At 34.0% G+C, this 23,892-nt stretch overlaps 1 protein-coding gene across 1 annotated transcript in view; it reads left to right on the forward strand.

The window, feature by feature from the left end:
* Positions 1 to 5,274: 5,274 nt before the first annotated feature.
* The window catches only part of FAM135A (family with sequence similarity 135 member A), a 40,816-nt gene continuing 22,198 nt past the window's right edge, over positions 5,275 to 23,892 (forward strand). The window contains exons 1-9 of the mRNA XM_015825321.1: positions 5,275 to 5,288; positions 6,926 to 7,050; positions 8,414 to 8,493; positions 9,756 to 9,895; positions 11,859 to 11,929; positions 12,722 to 12,895; positions 15,601 to 15,727; positions 16,248 to 16,401; positions 20,677 to 20,754. Coding sequence (XP_015680807.1) covers positions 6,974 to 7,050; positions 8,414 to 8,493; positions 9,756 to 9,895; positions 11,859 to 11,929; positions 12,722 to 12,895; positions 15,601 to 15,727; positions 16,248 to 16,401; positions 20,677 to 20,754 — 901 coding nt within the window. The 5' untranslated portion in view covers positions 5,275 to 5,288; positions 6,926 to 6,973. The remainder of the gene's footprint in view (positions 5,289 to 6,925; positions 7,051 to 8,413; positions 8,494 to 9,755; positions 9,896 to 11,858; positions 11,930 to 12,721; positions 12,896 to 15,600; positions 15,728 to 16,247; positions 16,402 to 20,676; positions 20,755 to 23,892) is intronic.

A 23,892-nucleotide genomic window follows, 5' to 3' on the forward strand; every position in this document is an offset into this window, starting at 1 on the left:
GCGGCGGCGGCAGCGCGGAAGGGAGGCAGCATTCGCTCCATAAGACGCACAGACATTTTCCCCCATCTTTTGGGGGTGAAAAAGTGCGTCTTATAGAGCGAAAAATACGGTAAATGACTTTTGAACTGTATACTTAGTTTATGAAAAACAGTGGAGAAGTAGGAATGGTATGAATGTGTGTTTTAGAACATATTGCAAAATCATCTGGGATGCATTAGATTTCAATGATAGAACACAGGAGTTTCATGGTGAAGAAGCATAGAATAAGATGCTAGGAAGACATAATTTGCCAAAACTACTGCTTTTTTCCATGTTCACATAGTTGGCCAAGGCTATAAAATTCTATATTAGATTGTAAACTATCAAAATATGGAGTCTGGATAAGCTAATACAGTTCTTTTCAGATTCAATAAGTAAATAGTTGATTATATTTTTAATCAACCATGTGAAGATTCTAATGCTTTTGTTCATTTATTCCTCATTCATGTAACATAATATTTGTTTTTTTGTTTCATAATAGCCATTATCTCTCTAATAGGATGAGATGTTCCTGTTTGGGAACGTAATTATTTTCTAATGGAAATATGATTATTTTTCAGTTTGTTTTTAACATTTACAGCAGAAATATTTGCACAAGGACCTATATACCCTTTGAGCCTTATGTGAGAAATTATAGCAGTCACTTATATGGTATAAGATCAGAATTGTACAAGCAGTAAAAGTCTCTGTGACTCTGTATGGAAGCAAAAGTTGGTTTTTGAAGAGGCAGAATACAAAGGGAGTTGAGGCCTTTGAATTTTATTGTTGGGGAAGACTCCTAAATATACTATGGACAGCCATGAAAGCAAACAAATGCACCATTGAATAAATCAACCCAGAGTTCTTACTCAAGGCACAAATTATTAAGCTCAAATTAACCTACTTCAGAGATACTATGTGAATACCTAGTTCTCTGGAAAAGGTTCTAATGCTGGAAAAAATGAAAGACGAAATGAATATGAACTTGGAATAAAATAACTAAGTGAATTAATACCAGTAATAATATGGTAATAGGGCATTTTTTCCTGGGTGAATTTCCTGGTAAAACGACAAGAAAGCAATATCTGTTTTTATACCATAGCAGCCATATTTACTATCCTATATTGAGACTATGCTGTTTAGTGCAGTGTATTTCACTTACACCTTGCAAGAAAGATTAAATCATGAACTTTGGCCAGTATGTGAGAGTGGAGTTTTTCCATCCATCCATCCGCTGCACCAGTCAAACTGATTCTGCAATGTACAATTCCTGAAAATCAATAATTTGGATTAAAAGTAGAAAAATAAGAAAAGCATTATCAGTGAGATAATCAAAATCACTGTAAAAAAGAGAGATCACAATACAACTGTACATAAATCAGGAATATAAGCATTCAACACACACACTCCCTCAGTTAACTCTGTTCAAAGGAATAGTCCACAACCCTGCCTTCAAGGCTTAAGGGCACAACTACCGTAGGACTTTACAAACTTCCAAGAATCAGGAGGTGCACTCTGGAGACTTATATTTGAAAATGAATGCCCCATCTACATAGAAATCCAGAGTACAAAACACTGCTACAGCCTTTTTAGTAATGTGTTCTTATATTTATAAATGATCTTCAGGAGGAAAGTATTTGAAATTGCATGAATAAAATGCTTCAAGGTTATTACTAAGGAGAAAAACGAAGACTGTTAGTTTACTTCAGATTTTAATTCCCATAGATGATACTATCCTGAAAGTCAAAAATGCAAATGATCTGCAAGCTGTAGTAATAAAAATCAAGGAGAACAGTGAACAAATGAGACTAAAATTAAATACAAAAACTAATGGCAACAGGTTGAACAACCAGCCTTAGAATTGGCAACAAGGGTATCAAAGTGGTGGGATAACTTTTAGAATCAACCCTTAACAGTAGAGGAACAAGCAGTCAAGAAATACATTACAAAATAGCTCGCAATAAAGCAGCCATGAAGGCAGTAGCAAAGAGATTAAAATGCTGTGGTTGTGCCTATACCTACAAAGATCGGAAATGTGCAAGCATGGTATTTAACTATGGAAGTGAAAATTGGAATTTAAAGAAGAGTATTGACACTTTTGATCTTTGCTGTTGAAGAAGACTCCTGAGAATACCAGCAAAGAAAACAAAGCTATGGCTCATTGAACAGATCAACCCAGAGTTCTCTCTCGAGGCTCAAATGACCAGATTCAAATTATCATACTTTGGATGATCCCTTATGCAAAGTTTCTAATGCTGGGAATGGTGGAAGGAAAGAGAAGAGGATGACTAGCAGCAAGGTGAATGGACTCAGTTATAGAGTTATTAAGTGCACCGTTGGGAGACTTGGAAAAACTAGATAGGGATGGATTGTCGTGGAGGAAAGCTATGTGGTTACTAAGAATTAACAATGACTTGATGGCATATCATCAATTTAAAAAACATTAAGATCTGAAATAAAATACATTTAAAGGTTTAGGGCAACAAAGTTTTCCATTTTTCCTTTTTCTTTTTATTATGAACTTTGATTGTTTCATAAAAGGATACTTTGCATAATCACCAAGCTGTCATATAGATAATATTTATGGAATTGAAAAACAATTGTGTACTCTCTATGGCTGTGGTTTTTTTTCTATTTGGCTTATGTGCAGCTATGTCTTAATAGTTTAAAACTCCACTCTCACATACTGGCCCTATTTTTGGGGTATAACATACTGTTAACAAGAAACAGGAATGATCCATGAGTGAGCATTGGATTCTAAGTTCCATTCTTTCCTTCACAGTAGGAAGAATCAGATTCTATAGCAAAGCTACTTTAATACTGGTGTGCATGATTTGATTGTCCTACATAGGAACTTGGAATTGCTACTGTCTTCTACACAGCTATATTTCAAAGAAGGTATAATACTATTAGGCTTAGTCTCTAAAAAGAGTTCCTATCAGTGCTGAAGTAAATTTCAGACAGAGTTTGATATGACTTTCAGGGCAGGATTGTACATATAACTTAGCTCCTTAAGTGATATAAATCTGTTAGTATGGTGCAAGCCTCTTGCAGGAGCCTAAGCCTTTCTTTGTATCCTGTTTTGCTTCTATACCCATTAAGTTGCTTAGCTTTCACAAGCAATGACAGTACGGTAAATCTGAAACTTCCACCATTTGTTTAGTAGCAACTGTTCAAAGTTACAAGAGTGCTGAAAAAAGTGACTTATGACCAGTTGTCACACACAAATATCGTTGCAGTGTCCCCGCGGTCACATGATTGTGATTCAGGTGCTTGGCAATTGTCATGCATTTGCAGCAGTTGCAGTGTCCTGGGGTCACTTGATTGCCATTTGCAATGGCTTCCAACAAGCAAAGTCAATGAGGAGATCAGCAGGAAAGATCACAAATGGCAATCAAATGAAATGTCACTTAATGACCATGGTGATTTACTTAACAACCACAGGTATATGGCAGGTAGTAATGAGAACACTTATAGGATAACTTATTTGGGAGCAGCCATATTTTTCAAAGTCACCAAGAGTGAGTAGGCAGCCATATAAATTTCTAAGTAAATAAATTAAACCAAAGGACAGATTATGACTTCACCTCAACACAAACTGCAGCAATTTATTTTCCAGGGAAGAAACAAATTTGGTGTGTTTATTGAAATAAAGAGGGTTATTTAGTAAGCAGTCAACATCCTGTTTGTCACAACTATAAGGTGTTACATCTTTGCTTGTTAGCTTTTTGTTTATTTGTGGTTGTTAGGACTCTTGGAACAGTATAGTAAAGCAATAATTGTATCACTGCTCTCCACTGGACACTGCAGAATGCTGTATAAATGATAAAATTATTTGTATCAAATATATACCATTTTTCAGTTTTCAGAAAAGCAGTTTATACCAATAACCTTTATAATTTAAAAATCACTTTCTATGCCTTCTTTTTTTCCCATACTCACAAATACCCCAACTTAGCTTCTTGTTAAGTTATTAAATATAAGGAATATTATTTAAAAAATCCCAGAATTTTATCTGAGAAGACTATAGAATTATTCTATAAAGTCATACAATTATTTTGTTTCAGTAGGAACATGATTAGCGTATGATATGACCCAGTCATTCATTTCTTAAAAGCTCTGAAACTGCTACATTAGTATGCTGATGTTGGAGAAGTTAAAGGAGAAAAAATGTTTGAAGATGGTTATTTTGCTCCTTAACTCCCCCTTAAGGACTAAAATTCCCACTCTACCCCATGACCTCTTGCCACTAGCAGCCCCAGGTGGAGCACAAAGATTATATAGTCCCCCAGGCTAGAAAAAAGTTATTTATCCCTGTCTTGCTCTCTGCTTATCTTAATTAGTCAGGCAATCCTTGCAAATGCTAGTTGCTTTTCTCACCTAGTGAACTGAAAATGTATCTTAAATATCTTATTGTGCATTTAATAATTTAAAAACAGAATATAGATGTTCTAAATCAATTAAAATAACAACTAAAATGCTCAGACTGCATTCCAAAATGCTTCTCTTATAAGTTTGTCAATAGTTACAATACTGTTTATCTTACAGATGAAAATATTTTTTTTCCTTGATAAAGCACAGTATGAAAAGAATCAGTTGCACGGGATTCAAAGAATACATATAAAACAGAGATGTATTTTATTTGTGACAAGGGAATAGAAACCAGCCTAAACCAATTTAGTAGTTGCACATTGCTCTAAATCGTAGGGCGTTGAACAGTCAACAAATAAATGAACCTAAGATTTAGATAAATAAAAAGCTATAATAAAGATACAACATTAAAACATATTTTTAATATAATAGATTTTTAATTTGCTCTAAAATTAAGTATCACGTATTAGATTATTTATTCTTCCTGCATTTAATCACATATTAACGCGGTTTTTACAAAATATTCCTGACTTGTTGGTTTCATTTCAAATGTTATGCTTTTTTTAGGCATTCACTTTCAAAGTAAAGGTAATGCTTTCCCCTGTCCAGTCGTATCCAATTCTCGGGGGCGGTGCTCACCTCCATTTCTTAGCTGAGGGAGCCAGCGTTGTCCAAAGACGCTTCCGTGGTCATGAGGCCAGCATGACTGTATGCCAAGGCACACAGAATACTGTTAACATTTTGTTTTATTCTGATGAGAAAACCCAGAAATAGATTGGATTTAGTTATTCCATAATTTGCTTTCTTTTCCATGCAGAGTAAGCAGAATGGTTTTGCAAAAATGAGGAACTGGAAGACTGCTTGTTATCTTCATTAAAATGGATTATTTATTATTAGAGGTAAAGATGAAGCTTAATCTTTTAGCAATATTGTAAATGCATACCTGTAAGGTTTTCTATGTTAAGTCTCACTCTTACCATATTGTAATAAAGAGTTAGAAAATCTATATGCCAAGTTGATGGATTTATGAAGGAAATAATTTTCTGTCTTCTTGTTGGATCTTTAACGCTCTATACTAAATGAAATGCATTAAACAAAATATTAAGTATTATAAGGAGCAGTAAATATTGTGTTACTGACCAAAGGGAACTGCAGGTATACAGCTTTGATCAGACTGATTACTAACAAAGGCTTAAAGCTTGGCACTTCCACTCTTGATACTTCTAAACATGGCCAAACATGCTTGATCTTTACTGGACTGTGTTTGTTTCTTTATAATTTTACTTTTTATTCTACACATGTTTGGATACAACAGTGTCTGACTGATCCTGCTTTGGCTCTAATGTGATTGATATTGCATTATTTGAATTATTGGAAAAGATTATATCAAATGCTCATTAGTAAGCTAAAAAGTGTGCTTTGGGTTGCTATGTTAATTGGGTTGCTATGTTAATTTGCTTATTTTAAAGCATAATAAGCAAAATAAATGAATAAGTGTCCACTTTGGACATTATGTTAAATTATGTTGTAAGATCATATACAATATGAGTAATAGTGAGCCTTGAACCTACACACTTGCCTACTTTCCCCTGGCTTAGCCAAGAAGAACTTGAGAGAGTTTTGGTTTCTTAACAAGGCAGAATTATAAAATTATATGACTAATGGTTTGTTTGAACAAAACAGTGTTTAAATGAAAGATCTTTTTTAGTTTGGATGTGAGGAAAAATAAATTGATCACTTTTTTCATCATAATCACACTAGAGTAAGAGAGGATATGAAGAGCCAAAAGGTGGATGCTGATGATATCCTGACTGCTAAATTGGGTTTTACTGTTACATCCAAAATAGGTTAAAATAAGCAATCCTCATTAACTGCATTCAGAAAATCAGGGCACTCATCAAGTGAGTGTACAAGTTAAACATAATTTTGCTGATATTGCTCAAATTACTTTTCTGCAGATATTTGCTTGTTCAGCATAATTGTGTTTAGAAATCCTGCCTCACAGGAAAGCTAAAACCTACAGGTGTAGTATGCATGACAGTTTTCTTCTGCAGACATTCACAAAAATGTCAACAGAAGAAAGATGTTGTTTGGCGGGGTGTCTTAATCAGAGTGTTTCTGTGGAGCTCTAGCTTTCAAGACACCCTAATAGGCCCTTGTTGTGAAATTGCAACTCAGTTTTAAAGTTTTATATCTGTCACTGAAAAGAAGTAGAATGTATGTTCTTTGCTATAGAATCTAATGGAGCAGACTTAGCTATTTTAAGAATAATTAAAGATTGAATAACATTTTTGTAGCCAAATTCATTAAATTTGCCACTTTAAATAGACATTTTTTTCTTTCAACTGCTTCTCTCTCCCCTCTGTCATATAACATTAAAAAGTGATTCTAAAATGGCTGTGAAGCTTAAGAATTTAGTTTTTTTTATTACAAAAAACAGATAATGAATTAGTAGAAATCATATTTATGAATGATATATACGAATATGAAAGTCATTTATGAGTCACGTCTATTGTCTTCTTTTCCTTCTTTTCAGTAATTAAGTTCCTTGCAACTGTTCTATAGCTCCTCCATCTACATAAAAATGAGCGAAGTGCAAGCAATGGTAGAATTCTCTGTGGAGCTCCACAAATTTTATAATGTGGATTTGTTTCAAAGAGGGTGAGTTATTTTTCCTACCATACAATAAATGCTATAAATTCTGATGGTATTATTGCAGAAGTCTTTGTATAGGGAGATTTATTGTGTGTTTTAATGCATATCTTGAGATAAAAAGTACGGTAGTTGAGATGGATCTTACCTTGATAAATGTTACTTATATAAGAAAAGCTAAGTTGTTTGAATCATCTTTTTGAATTGATAGATGAGAAAGAGAGCGGGATTGAAAATATTACTGTTTTAAAAAGGGTATTAACATTTGACATTTGTAACTTTGAATCTGTGAGGATTTTAAATTACAATGATAAGGAACATAAACACCTTGATATTTAGGTTTCTGTGACATTTATAAATATGAATTAATAAAGTTGTGCTTAGAGTTTCCTCAAAAAGCTTTAAAGGTTTTTGTTTATGGTTTCTGTTTATGGTACAGCAGTTTTGTGATCAGTATCTTCATTCTGAATCTCATTTGTATACATATTGCTATTCTTTTTCATGTCCCAAAGAAAGGAATTTCTTTATGGCTGTTGTTTTCCTGAAAAATGAAATAAATATTCATTACATTACGCAAAGCATTGAAAATTAACATATCTTCACATGTCCTTTTCTTGTGCTTTGAATGCAGAAATTTCCATGTTAAAATTTATTAAATTCTAAAGATGATTTAGACTCAGTTTGGTGTCATGGTTAAAAGTACTAGACTAGGAATGGGGAAACTTAAGTTCTAATCCTCTCTCGGGCATAAACGTATGTGAATGACTTTGGGCCAGTTAATCTCTTTCAGCATTAGAAAGAATGTATTAGCAAACCAGTTCTGAAAATGTTGCCAAGAGCACTTGGATACCCAGAAGTGAGGGTTGATATTAAGGACCAAAACTACAACATAGAAGAATTACTATACATTGTAAAAATTTATATTCCTATTTTCACCTTGCTTACAAAGTTACAACCTACCTGAAAGAGGGAACTTATGACCTGGATCTAAAATTCTGAAGGTCAGAGGACCCCACTGCGAATTTGTGCTAGCACTTTGGGTGCTCAGCAACATAGCTGCATTTACAGCCATTTGCAGCATCCCATGATCACATAACTATGTGTTTTCTGACACCTTTACCCAAAACTTTACTTTTGGTTTCCAGCAAAATTGCACCATAGTGAACAATGGGTTCACTTAATGTGCATGGCATTTTCAGCAGCAATCTTCGTACTCTCCATGTATAATTTGTTGACTTTTGTAATTTTTACATTATTCTTATATGTTCTGTAAATCATATTGAAAACCATATTAGTTTAAAGTTGTAAAGTGTTTAAAAGGTGAACATATCATAAACAGAATAATTCTAGAAATATTCTTTCTGTCTTGAAGATTCTATCAAATTCGTGCATCTATGAAAATTTCTCCAAGAATACCACACAAAATTGAAGCAAGCTTATTACGTGCAACTAGTAAGCATAAATATTTCATTAATATTTAAGCTTTATAATTGCTGTTTAATAGTACTTTTATTAAAAAGTTATCAGCTTATTAACATTACATTATATATTAAATAGTTTTAGTGAATTGATCTTAATACTTATGAGAAATTTGAGCATATGTGCATTTTAAAGCTTCTGAAGAAATGAAAAAAATAGAGAAAAACGGCCAAAATTGTATTTGCAGTTATTTTTTTATTGTTCTCTGTTGTGAAATTGTATAGAACACGGGTGTCGAACTTGTAGTCCACGGCCTGGTACAGGGCCGCGGCCTGTTGGTCACCAGGAATGGGAATGGCTGGCGTGCATGCACTGCCCACTTATGCTAGTGCCGCCACGTGGGCGTTAGCAGCTCCGTTTGCACATGCATGGGAACGCTAGTGTGGCCGCCAGCATCACACAGGTGCTAGCAGCCTGAAGGTGCCAGCACTGCCACAGATGTGCATGGCCCACAGGCGCATGTGTGTAGGTGCTAGTTCCACCGCCGTGCGTGTCCCTGTTTGTGCATGTGCATGCATACACATTTCCCTGCTCCTCCATTTCCCTCCAGGCCGCCAACCTGAAAAGGTTGGGGAGCTCTGGTATAGAAGATTGACTAGATTTTGTTAAAAATTCATTAAAGGAATTTTTACAATTATATGAAAGTCACTTTGAATTCAAAATGTTTATACGTGTTTTAGACTTTACAAACACGTTTCTTCCACAGTATTCCATTATGATAGTATTTTAAACTTGGAATACTTTTAAAATAGTTGGAAAAAATATCAGTATACTGATCAGTAAGTTCGAACAATCTTTTTTGATGTCAAAACAGTAAACCGCTTTAAACTTGGAACATTTTGAATTTAAAATACTTTGTTTCTAGAATTTCTCTTCAGACCAGATTAGAAATACTAATATTGCTGAATTTAACAATGGTTTAAGAAGTTCCTAAAAATATTACGGACACTTGCCATGCACACATATATTCACACAGACATTTACAACAATGGCTGCATTGATTTTTAAGGTGTGCTCCGGTTCTGCTACACTTCTGTTCCTTAATGCATCAGCATCAGATGTTCATGTTTTTGAATGGCTGTATATTAACTGTATTATATGATAATGGTAAATAATTTATTACAATATATATAGCTGTTTGGAAAAAAAATCTTTAAAAAAATCTCAGTTATCAGTTTGTGAATAGCAATACATTTTGAGCCATGATGACTGCTTGCCAATGTTCTTGTTTTCAGGTGCTGATCTTGCCTTCCCAGCTTCTGTCCATGACAATGTAGTCTGCAGTAAAACATTTCAGATTCTCTACAAAAATGAAGAGGTCTGTGTGAACGATGCAATGATCTTCAAAATTAAAATGCTATTGGATGAAAGAAAGGTAATACTGGCATCTGCTTAACTAATGTTATATATATATAATTCTGTATGGGTGGCTGCCAAGAATGTAAGAAAACACCTGGTGAATGAAGACTAATATATTCCAAAATTCTGTGTACGTCAGTAGACAACCAAAGCATTCAAGAAGTTCAGAGCCATTAGATGAGTGGGAAGAAGACAAATATTTCAAATCAATAAGTATTATCCCACTGGATGTAGCACCTCAGTGCTATGTCTTTGCAAAGAAACAGCAAGCCAAGATTCTACAGAAATTGGGATGACCTGATGATATCATCCTACCCAGCATACACAATGTTCCTGTATATATGTATAAGCATAATTTTGGGAATACTGTAGACGACATTTTATAATTTACCATCTTGGCTGGCCCACCTCTACAGCAGGATCTTTTCAGAGTTCTTTATCAAGATTTAATGAAAAAGAATAAGATTAGGGTGAGAAATGTGAATTGTTTTTCCCCTTTAGAATTTAATTTATTTTCAAGGTTCATAAGGCAAATACATTTTTAGTCTCTTATTCATAGGTACTAAGTGAACTGGTGTAGAGTGTTCTCCTAAATGATAACAGAGAAATGTCCAAATGGCTAGAATGTCACTTTCTCTCTGATTCTAAGTATAGCATTACACGTAGTCCTTGACTCATAACCACAATTGGTACCAGAATTTTAGTAACAAAGCAATGTGGTCAAAAAGTGAGGTGTCACATGACTGCTCTGCTTAACAACCACAATCTGGGCAATTCCCATTGCTATTGTTAAGTGATTTTTACTGCTCATTAGCTGACTACCTACCTTAATCCAAACCATTCCAGGCTTGGTCCCTCCCATCTACAAACATTAGAAAAGGCAGGGACTCCCCCTACCCACCTACTTCCTCCCCATTTATACCCGTTTGGCCTCCTGTAAACATTGATTTTTGGCAAATGTCATACATCGCGATAATAACTGGGAAATTGCAAATGGCCCTAAATGCAGATGGGTTGCCAAGTGCCTGAAATGCAGTCACATGACCGCTAGGGCCAGTTCATTGGAAGTTCAGACCAGGTCATAAATACCTTGGGGGGGGGGGTCCATCATAACTTTGGTTGCTAAGTGACAAGTCATAAGTCAAGTACTACCTGATAGTTAATAAAAACTTCATTAATATAAATTGCATAATCAATCCTATTCTCTTTATATGGTTGAGAAGCTGAATGTTTAGCTATGATACCATCAGCCACATTTGTGGGGAGTGCACACCCTTCTTTTTTTTCTTTGGAAACCTGAAAAGGCTAGAACCAAAAGTGCAAATTAGCCTTCAGAGCATGGCTTCTCAGCTACTTGTTGGATCCATTCCTTTCATTATCTCTAGAGAATATTTTATCTTTGCAGTCACAGCTCAGTAAGAAGAATTGAGATGTTTAGTGTATGTTGTTTCAGATCCAGTTATCAAGACAATTGTTCATCTGCCTTTTATTTTTCTTTGGTATTCTCAACTGTTTATCCAGTTGTCCAAATTACCTGCCAGTATTGACAATTTGGTTCTGTCAGCGTGGAATGAGAATGACTGGTCCCATGCCATGCATCTTGGTTGTAAATGATTTATGTTCCCTGGCAAGCCAGCAAAAAAACAAAGCCCTGGATTATTGAAGCAGACAGTAGCATGCTATTTATATAAAACTTTAAAACACATAGGTCCATTTTGTACAAATAATACTGGATTTACAATCCAGTATTTTATTCACTCAATGTTTTAAATTGCACTAGTAACATTTAAAAGCATTGTTGTTTGCTTTGCTTTCTGCAGCTTTATACTGCATAGAAAACTCTTATATGAAAGTATTTTAGTGTATTGTAAACAACTTTGTAATTATGAGCAAATAAAGAGAAATATATAAATATTGTGTCTTTCAACATGAGAATGCATGGTAAATCATAGTTTGTGTAACTTATTTTATTTTCCTAGATTGAAGAGTCTCTTAATGAAATGAATTTCCTACTATCTTTAGATCTGCACTTCACAGATACAGATTATTCGTAAGTTCAAAGCTAAGTTACATATTGGTCTTGATACAATTACATTATATATTTATATTTTCATCTGAGTTCTGTGTGACACCTTATATACATTAGTTCTGTGTGCATCAATGTATGCATGGAATTTTTTTGGGGGGGTCACTGTTCATGTAAAATTGTAAGCATTGAACTCATTCTTGTATTAACCTGCCCTTAATATTGAAATAAGAGGGAAGTCAGTGGTTATGTATTTTTGATTCATTATGAGATTTTAATTTTTAATTCAAAAATACTGTCTAGATTGGGCTACATAAAATGATATAAATTGTAAAAATTATTGTGATTAAATAGATATATCAAAGCCAAATTAAGGATTTTGTAGTTATTAGTTCGGGGATTGCCTTATTTGCTTACATTTGAATTTGTTATTAAATACTTTGTATGCCTGTGTGTAAACACAATTCCACATGTTTTATATTTGATATTACAGTATACATTATAATTGTGTATATGATGTCATATTGCTTTCATTAAAGGTTACAACTGGTTAATGTAAGATTTTCGTTAATTTTCATACGTGGCATCTTCTAATGATTTCATCAGAAGATTACTGTAAGGTCCTCATATTAAACAAATTATCAAATGAGAATGAACACTAAAACTATATATTATAGAAGATCTCAGTCATTGCCTTGTATTCTTGGATTCTTAATCCTAGTATTACATTATTTTTTAAATAATTTATGTTGTATATTTGTTCTTTTAAGCTAATAACACATTTTTTTGCCTGTGTTTATGTTCTTTTTCATTTAGACCAGAGGATCTGAACACGTTGCAGCTAATTAGCAGCAGAACGCTAAAGTTGCACTTTACTTTACACCGAGGCCTTCATCACTATGTTAATGTTATGTTTGATTATTTTCACCTGTCTGTCATCTCTGTTGTAGTACATGCCTCTTTAGTTGCTCTTCATCAGCCATTGATAAGGTAATGATTAGAAATGTTCTGTTTTTCAATACTTTAATGTGATGAAATTGAATCCTATTTTATTGGTTTCATTAATAAAACTTCTTGGAACAGGTAATTAGATTGCTAAATTTATTAGATTATTAAATCTTTGTAGACACAGAATATTGAAATTATTTAATTTTAAACACTAAAAAATAACAATTTTAATTGTGTTAATTATTATTATGGAAAGAAAGCACTATAAAAAACAGGACGGCATAATTGTATTGTCTGAAATGTGTGAGTTGATTTCTTTGATGCTTTAGCTAAAAATGAAAACTTAAAGCTTAAACTTTTCACTTAGTGAATTATATAATTGAGTGAATTATATAATTGATTTATGTCTTATTCAGAAGTTTGAACTAAATGGTTCTCTTAATAAAATGGTCACACTCATTTTTTAAAAATTTTCCTTTCTCTGTTAGTCACTTACATTACACGTTATTCTTTTTAATAAGGTTTCCTGATTTCCAGGGCACCATTTTTAAAAACTGTGAAACTGCGTTAGGGAAGATTAGTTTCACTAACCCTATTATGCAAATAAAACTCCATAACTCTTTTGACAGTTTGAAAACTGCTCAGGTGGTTCTCAATAGACTTTTTTCATTTGAATTTCCAATTACTTTGTATGTATTTTGGTTAGGATACATCTACTGAGGCCCATCAAATATCAGTTCTTAATAGCTTTAACTAGGATGTTCATTTGCAGGGAATCATGGAATTGTACTTAATATGAAAGACCCTACTTGCTACTGTAAATATTTCTCTGGGACAAAAGATATTACCTAAATCGATCATTATTTGAGTATATTTCTCTTGCATTAAGCATGTTGATGCAAACTGATTTTTATCTAATATGAAACCATTTCTAGTAGAAATATCAGTGCTTTTTTTCTAAAAAAAAAAAAAAAAAGGTGCTGGAACTCACACACGTCATACAACCCGCCTTGCCTACCCTACAAGGTTCCATCCAAAAAAGGTGCCAGAACTCCGTTCTGGGCGTTCTATGAGAAAAAAAAGCCCTGAGAAATATTATAGACATAGGATATCTGAAGAAGGTATAGTTCTCTGCAAACAACTGAATGTGAAATTATTCCTAAATTAGCACTGTAGAATAGGACTGGGAAAGGGAGAAAATATAGAAAAATTACCCAAGCTATGTATGTAGTTATAGCTTGAAACATCTCATTATATTTATTGTTCAGATTATGAACTTGCCTTTACCCTACCAACAAGCACTTATGAGTTATGTTTCTGATAGTGTGGCATCCTAAAAGTCCCTAGGTATTCTTCGAACTGCTATCCTAGCACTTTTATTCATGGAAAATGTTAAACTTTGTAGCATGGCTATGCAAAGCATTTGAAATAAATGCTTTGCAAAGTGCATTTTCAGTTCAAAGGGTTAAAGAAGTTGCATCCTTTGCAAGGTTCATTTAGCTGCTTCAGAGATGTCATCTGCTGCTGGAACAAGAGAGTGCGTGCACAGATAGTGCTTCCATTAGATCATTATGCTGTAGTATTCATTATTTATGCAATGCACTTCCCGTTGTTACATTTGTTAAGTTTATACAAACCCTTGCTTTTACTTAACTAAGCACATTTGAAAGAGACCTAATTTTGGACCTACAAGCAAAGGGAAAGAAAGCAGAACAAACTTATTTGATCTCTTAATGAAAAATATGATCAGTTACTTTGGTGGGTTTTTTTTCTTACACCATTTCAAAATTATAAACATACAAATGAATTAATTTGTGTATCTCCTCTCAAGTGTGCAAAGATGCATACTTTTTATTTTGGCAAAAAAATGTTTTCTCTACGTAGTGATATTTCAATATATTTTTTTTATATATGCGGGGTGCAAACTTATAATATGATTATTTACTTTTCCAAAAGTAATTAGTTAGCAAAAATTGTTAAAAAAAATAACAGGTTGAATCTGTAAAATTCAAGTAAAAAAAAAAATTACCTCCCTTTCTTAGGGTTACATTTTTCAGTTGAATGAAAATTTTCAGAAGTACTTTCAAAATTTGCCCCTAAGATGACTTCAAAGATTGTTCACATTTAAGCAACTGTTTATCAATTCATTCATCTGCAACCATCTAAAATATTACAGATAGTCCGTGACTTACAACGGTTTACTTAGTGATCGTTCGAAGTTAGAGCGGTACTGAAAAAAAGTGACTTATGATTGCTTTTCACACTTACAATCTTTGCAGCATCAGCATGGTCACATGATCAAAATTCGGATGTTTGGCAAGTGACTCATATTTATGATAGTTGCATTATCCTGGAGTCATATGATCACCTTTTATGACCTTCTGACAAAGTCAATGGGGAAGCCAGATTGACTTAACAGCCACGTTACTAACTTTACAACTGCAGTGATTCACTTAACAACTGTGGCAAGAAAGGTCGTAAAATGAAGCAGCACTCACTAAACTCCCTTGCTTAGCAACAGAAATTTTGGGCTCAACCGTGTAAGTCGAGGACTATCTGTATTTACAATAATGTAAATAATATTTAATTTTAATCTGGGCAGTATAGTGGCCTTATGTGCTAGTTGCAACAAATACTGAACTAGTAGTTTATATCAGGTTTAAATTCTATGCTATTGATTTTTTTCCTGTAGACTTTGCACTTTTGTATTTGTTTTGATGTTTAATTCTTCCTTCATTTGTTTTTAGCTTTCCTCGCCCTATAAAGAATACTTGGTTAAACAGAAATGCACCAGCGCAGAGCAGGGATTCTGTGATTCCTTCTCTTGAAAGTGTTGTCTTTGGCAACAATTACAGCAAGCAATTATCAGCTGATGTAAGATTGGAATTATTTTGTCTTCTTAATAGACTGAAGAGTACAAACCTTTTACAGAATATTTTTTAAGAAGCAAAACATTATATGGAGTAGATACTGACAAATAGCTGCTATATTAAAATATTGCTTAGTAGAAATACTGGTCATGATGCTTTATAATAGATCTTTTTTTTTTTACAATACTGCAGCTGTTTATGTTGATTTATTTGACTGACTGAGAAATATATCTTAAAAAGTAAACTTTTTAACAAGTTCAATGAACTATAATATTGAATCCATCCTTCCTTCCTTCCTTCCTTCCTTCCTTCCTTCCTTCCTTCCTTCCTTCCTTCCTTCCTTCCTTCCTTTATTCTGGAATGCCCTTAACTTCGGGTGTTTGCGTGTGTATATGTAAGTATAGGTGAGGGGGGAAAGCTTATATAAAAAGAATGCCTTGGATAATATCTTGAGTGTTGTCTTTAAACTTGAAATACAATGTTGATGTTTCCTTATGACTTAAAAATTATAAATCCATTTTTAGGGTTGCAGTTTTATAATAGCAGAACCTTTCTTGAATCATGCTTACAGTCTTCACCATACACTTTGTGCCAGCTTGCTACTCGCTTTCAAAGGATTACACGGTTATTTTACCAATTTATCAAATGAACTGCCTTCCTGTCACAAATTAGATGCAGGTATGTCAAAATCTTTTTCCTTCTATGGCAAAGCCTCTATGCCACTGTATTGCTAATATACATCTTAAGATATAGATAATACAATAAAAATGCCCAAAGACTTAATTATGTAGTCTATTTTTATTACATATTTTGATGACTATTCCTTTAAAAAGTAAAATTTACCTTATTTTCTCAGATAATATATTAGCATATCCACAGATATGAGTTATAGTTATATTAATATTATACTTATATTAATTATATAATATATTAATAAAAATACCCTGTGCTCCTAGATCAGGGGTGTCAAACTGCCGGGCCATGGGGAAAAAGCTCCGATACGTCGTGCGACGTCACGTGACGTCGTGAGTTTGACATGTCTGTCCTAGATCCTTAACACTTGGAAGAAAAATTGCTTTGAAGATAATTATTCTGTATTCACAGGCCTTCATTTGTCCATATTAGGCAGACACATTTATTTATTGTGAGCAGGATTACTATAATTTATATATGAATTATATATAATCCATACATTAAGATCATGTATGAATTAAAGAATGTGTAGAATTTTGTTCCATTAAATCCAATTAGTCCAACTAGAAAATATGGATTGAGTTATCAGTCTGGTCACTGGTTTAAGCAGGGCTATGCAGTGATCTGGATTCAGAAAGAAAAATATTTGGAATATGCATGGACACCTACGTCATAACTATCAACAGCTCCTTAAAGAAGCTGACTCTTTTCCTGGCTCACAGCAGCCCAAAACAGGAATATTTAATTCAACAAAATGTGATCAGAGCATACTTTTATCACTTGTTCTCTTTTGAATATTGAGAAGTGCACAGCCCTAATCTATTGTTACATTTAAACATTTAAAACATTTAAGCTTTTATTTGTTTCCTTTGGATAACAAATTGTCGATTACTTTTTGAAAATGATTGTAAAGAGTCCCCCCCCCCAAATTAAGATCTAAGGTTCTTCTTCTAGTTTGACAACTAGGTCAAAATAGTATACATATTATATAGTCCATATTTGCTTTATTTGCTTTTATTCACCAACTCTAGTAATCACAGAGGTTCCTATGCCAAATAATTTGCCTTAAAAAATTCTGAGTTGATTGGAAATATCAAAAACTAGATATTTGTGAGTTGGTATACCAAAGAGAAATGCCAAGCGTACTCATAGGTATCCAGTGGGCACCAAGTTGGGGTCATTTCATGAAAAATATCCCTGTTCCTGATCCAACACCTCAAAATAGACTACAATTACTGCACAACATTTTATTTTAAATATATTTGCGTTAATAACAATCAGAATTAAAAGCTAAAACTTCCTACATAGTATAATAGAATATACACTTAGAAAACAGATTTCTTTCAAACACAAAGGGCTTATAGTTCTTTCTGAGACCATGTCATATGATATGGTGTTTTAGTATAACACTTGCATACAGTGGAGATATAATACCATATAATTTTGATATAGTGATTAATAGAGCATTCTTAAAATAAAGGAATATTAGAAGCTTTAATTGCATTCATCACTTTTACTTATACAGGATAAACCGAGGATTTAGAGACATGGAGATAAACATATAGTCACTGTTAAAACAAGTATTTGTACAGGTGGTTCTTGACTTGCAACCATTTGTTTAATGACCATTCAAAGCTGTGGTGCTGAAAAAAATGATTTATTACCAGTTCTTACAGTTTATGTCTCTTACAGCATCCCTGCTGGCACAGGAACAAATTTTGGGCACTTGATAACTGGCATGTATTTACAATGGTTGCAGCATCCCAGGGTCACGGGATCAGCATTTGCTACCTTCACAGGGGGTTTGAGATAAGCAAAGTCAGTGGAGGAAGCTAGATTCGTTTAATAATCATGTGATTTGCTTAGCAACCACAGCAAAAAGGTGTTAAAATTGGGCATAACTCACTTCACAACCACACTGCTTAATGATGGAGGTTCCAATCCCAGTTGTAGTTATAAGACAAGGACTGCCTGTACACTTCTTGTTCATCCCATCTTTCGGTTGTATTTGCAGTTTTATATATATGTACAGTAAACTTTTTGGAACTTCAGTTATTAAAGATTTAATGTCGACAGAATTAGAAAGTTAGCAGCTGTGTTCAAATTCAATATTATTCTACATTTCTGGACAATCTAGTTTACCATGAATGAGCTGCATGTTGGTTCATGCTTGTCTCTACTTGCTGACATAGCAGCTGGGGTCACACTATCTTTCCTACTCACTAAGGGCTACAAATTAACCAATTACTGTCTTGAAAAAAATCAACTTTAAAATAGAGTTTTTAATATATTATGCTTTTATTGCTGACATTTCTCTATTTAATATTTTATTTAGATTTTTAGATATATTTATAAAATAGATTGAAGCAGAACACTTAGAAGCTATATTCCCAATGAGTCCTACCATGCTTCTAAATTTCAATGGTGTGTTTTTAAAGAACTTCAGAAATAAGGATATGCTAGTGTGGCTCCATATAATAAATAAACATGTTATGCCGTTTTAACTAAGAAAATCTACTGTTGCCACTTTGATGTGGAAAATGATACAACAATCCAAGGACCCAGATATGGTCAAAAGAGTAAGCCTTCTATTCTTGGTGAATTTATTGGATCATGCTCCTGGAAGAGTTAGCATTAGGGTTAGCACGAACAGAGTACTATATTTACAACAGATTTATGCATAGGTGCACAGGCTGATCACAACAAATTAGTAATCTCCATAAACCTAGTTGTATATGCAATAGCATATAGATACAGCTCAAATCTATTATTGTACATTAAGACTCCAGTAATTATCTGCAGATACTTGAATCTGACATAGAAAAATATTTCAGAGAGAACATACTGTATTTGTCGATACGTTCTTTAAAAAGCCACACCTTTTCCTGGATTTACATTGCAGCCACCTCATCCCACAAAAATGTTTATTTTAGTTGAGAAATCAAGATTCAACCAAATCCTTATACTCTGTGGTCATCTGCTTAACAAAGGCATGGCTTCTTTAAGGTGTCGTCAAATGCAATAGCATGCACATATTTTCTCTGAAGCACTTTTTCCACAGAAGATGCAAATACCTGCACGTTCCTAGACTGTAGGTTGTTGTCCTCATCTAAAATTTCATTAGAATAGCAAAATATACCCCTGAATTAATACATGAATTGGGATGTAGCATTTGGTTTTGTTACTAATAAAATCCTTGTATTCTGTAATAAATTGTTTCATATAGTCATATAGTTGTAAATACATTTATCTAGTTTTATGAATTATTTAAGGAAAAATATCTAAATTGAGATATATCCTTGAGATTAAATATCCTTGAGATTAAAAATTATGTTTCCATAATAAGAGTAACCCACAAAAAATATTTAAGTGAACCCACTTTAATCTTTGCAGGAATTGAACCCATGAGTTAGAGAATTATTGTTTTTTAAGTTTAAAATTGAAAAGAAGACTTTTGAATACATTGTTTTATTGCTGACATGTTCTATAGATAATATTCTATTTTGATTTTTAGGTTCATTTATTCAATATTTTAATTTGGCCTGTGCGTATGAAAAAAAAACTTGTTATGCCTAGGACATTTATTGGGTTGTTGATGTGTACTAATATTACTAACATGACTTATAAAACGTATTGCTAAACATACTGAGTGCAAATAAAAGTTGCATGTATGTAAGTTTGGATGAAGTATTGGCTTACTTACCTGCAATGTGCATTCAGATTATAAACAGAAAAATGTAGTATTTTGAATTATTATCATAATATAATGGGGTATTTGTTGTACACTATCTAGAATTTTGATTCAAATGGGATTCTAGCAAAAAGAATCTGAAATCTTTGTTTTTTTAAATTGCCTTGCACTGTGTACTTTCTTTTCGCCTTCTGTTTTCTTATTTTTCTGATGTACATTTTTATTTTCATAATTGGCTTTTTTTTGGTCTTACAAAAAGAGAGAAGTTTTGAATGAATCATATTCCACTGTACTATATTAAAATAACAAAAATTGTCAGCATTTGAATAAACTTTCATTAACAGATTAAACTCCAAACAAATTATAAGCCCAAAGCAGCCATAATGTACATCATCAACTCCAGATCTAGAAATCTACTAAATTCTATTCTTTAATTTTCTTATCTAATTTCACTAATTAGTAGGGAAATTATAAGCTTTCTTATTAACTTTAAAGCTAATAATAATAGTAATAATAAGCACAAATGGAAGAGTGTAGTAACTAGTCGTGTGTACAATCCCTATAACTAGCCAAGTCCAGCATGCAGGTCCTTTATGAACGTCTTCTCAGAAGAAAATATCTACGAATCCAGGGAGACGCCTATCTAGGTATGTTCTTTAAAAAGTGGGTTATACTTCTAACCCATTAGGATTTATTATAGTAAAGTTATATTACTGTTTGTAAATAATATCTATTATTTCATGTTTACAGAAGTTCAAAGAGCCTTAAAGAGCAATTCAACCTCAGGGGCCAAGGCTTAATTACCATAATAAATATATTAAATTAAGGCTCTGTCCAGCTTTGTCTGAAGTTACAGTGTTGATGAAATGAGATAGTTTCACTGGAAGTTCAGTTTCTCCTTCCTATTTGTCCATCTGATAGCATGCTTTGTAATAATTTTTGGCTCTACTTCCAGGCATGAGATAAAATAATAATACAGGCTTATCCTATAAGTGCAAATATTCAATGAGTTGAATTCAGATTCCCCATACATGAAATTCTGAACCCAATATGTTCTGGTAAAAAAAGGAAGGGTAGGAGGATTGGGAGATAGTACTCTCCTGAACAAAATATGGGGCAATACTAGAAATTTCAAGGGAAAAATAAAATTGGCAAATAGCCACTACATCCCCTTTAGTAGGAGCCTCCATTGAACTGGAATGTCTTCTGTCAAAGCAAGACTGCAAAAGCATTTATTTCATGAAAAAGATCCAGTTCAATATATTCTTTTGGATCTTATTTGGAATCCCATTGTTGCCTTTATATACAGTGCATTCAAAATGTATTCAGACCCTCTTCACTTTTATCAATTTTTTATGCTGCAGCCTGATTCTACAGTTGTTAAGAGTAATTTTTTCTCATCTATACTCAGTAGCCCATAATGACAAAGTGAAAACAGAGTTTTAGAAATATCTGTATATTTTATTAAAAAGAAAAAAACTGAAATATCACATTGGCATAAGTATTCAGACTCTTCACTCAGTATTTTGTTGAAGCACCTTTGGCAGCAATTACAGCCTCAAGCCTTTTGGGTATGATGCGACAAGTTTTGCATGCCTGGATTAGGAGATTTTCTGCCATTCTTCCTCTCAGGTTCAGTCAGGTTGGATGGCAATGTCAGTGGGCAGCCATTTTCAGGTCCCTCCAGAGATGTTCAACAGGGTTCAAGTCAGAGCTCTGGCTGGGCCACTCTAGGACATTCACAGAGTTGTCCCTAAGCCACTCCTGTATTGTCTTGGCTGTGTGCTTAAGATTGTTGTCATGTTGGAAAGAGAACCTTCAGCCCAGCCTGAGGTCCAATGAAAACAGGTTTTCATTGAGGATATCCCTATACTTTGCTCCATTCATTTTCCCTCAATCCTGACCAGTCCCTCAGTATCTGCTGCTGAGAAACTCCTTCACAGCATGTCTATGGAGATTCTCAGTCATCCAGGTCATGGTTGTCCCAAAGATGCTTTTTTAAGAGGCTACTAGACTTTCTCGTTTTTCTTTGAAGACGTTTTGCTTCTCATTCAAGAAGCTTCTTCAGCTCTGACTGGATAGTGGGGAATGGAAGGTTTTATACTCCTTGCAGACAGCTGGCCATTTGCATTCTTTTAGAGAGTCATTGATGCCACTTGGAGGTTCATCTGTATCCTCAGGGTCACCTGAGTGGTGCAAATGGGTGTGGAGCCTTCTTGGAACTGCTGAAAGGACTGTATTGTGCTTTCTGAAGGATGTTTTTTGCCCTGTGTCCCTTCACTGTTGAACACAAGTGCAGACTGCTGGGGATGAGTCTGTGTTGTCTGCATCTGAAACTGAAGCGCAAATGGTTCCTGTAATCTGCATTTTTTTTCTGGAAATCAGTTCATATTCACACCATTCGAAGAGTGTTCATCCCAAAGTGCATAGCTAAATGTCTATGGAGATTCTCAGTCATATAGGCCATGGTTGTCCCAAAGGTGTTTTTTCAAGAGGCAACTGGACTTTTTGTTTTACTTTGAATATGTTTCACTTCTCATCCAAGAAGCTTCTTCAATTCTGACTGGATGGTGGGGAATGGTGCACTTTGGGATAAACACCCTTCAAATAGTGCAGGAGTATGAACGGATTTCCAGAAAAAATTGCAAAGTACAGGAACCATTTGCACTTCAGTTTGAGATGCAGACATCACTCATCCCCAACAGCCTCCATCTGTCTTCAACAGGGAAGGGATACAGGGCACCTTTGGGACCCCCACAGCATGATGCTACCACCATCATGCTTCACTGTTGGGATGATATTGGACAGGTGATGAGTGGTGCCTGGTTTCCTCTAAACATAACATTTAGAATTGAGGCCAAACAGTTCAGTCTTGGTTTCATCAGACCAGAGAATCTTTATAATAGAATAGGACAATAGAGTTGGAAGGTCTTCTATTCCATCCCCCTGCTTAGTTCCTCACAGTCTGAGAGTCCTTTAGATTAATTTTGGGAAACTCCAAGTGTGTTTTCAGATGTTTTGCACTGAAGAGAGGCTTCCATCTAGCCACTCTACCATAAAGCCCAGATCAGTGGAGGGCTTCAGTGATGGTTGTCCTTCAGGCATTTCCTTTGACTTCATGGCTTTTGCTCTGCTACAGTATGCATTGTCAGCTGTAAGGCCTTCTATAGATAGGTGTGTCCCTTTCCAAATCATGTCCAATCAATTTAATTTACCACAGGTGGACTCCAATCAAGGGGTGTCTACAACAATCAAGAAAAATGGGGGGCACCTGAGCTAAATTTCAAGTGTTGTTGCAAAGGTTCTGAATACTTATGCCAACGTGATATTTCAGTTTTTTCTTTTTAATAAATTTTCAAACATTTCTAAAATTATATTGTCATTATGGGGTGCTGAGTGTAGATTAATGAGAAAAAAATGAATCTCAACAACTGTATAATCATGCTGCAGCATAATAAAATTGACAAAAGTGAAAGGGGTCTGAATACTTTCTGAATGCACTGTATATTTACAATTTATTAAAAAATAAACAATGGCTTTCTTGTACATTTTGAACTTCTTAGTTAGAAAGTTAAAGGGAGAATATGTTCTTGATTGTCATAAATTACAGAAGGCCAAAAAAAAAACAAAACACATTTTAACTGAGTTGTAGTTAGTCTGCTTAGAAACATAATTGTACTTTAAAACGCAATCTATTTTAAGTGGAAAAAGCACTGCATTTTTGGTATTTATTTGCCTTAAGCTGGAATAATCACTGGGATGATGTCCTAATTTGTCCATTCAAC

The sequence above is a fragment of the Protobothrops mucrosquamatus genome, unplaced genomic scaffold (assembly GCF_001527695.2).
Source record: "Protobothrops mucrosquamatus isolate PMUCROS unplaced genomic scaffold, P.Mucros_1.0 scaffold2596, whole genome shotgun sequence".
NCBI lineage: Eukaryota > Metazoa > Chordata > Lepidosauria > Squamata > Viperidae > Protobothrops > Protobothrops mucrosquamatus.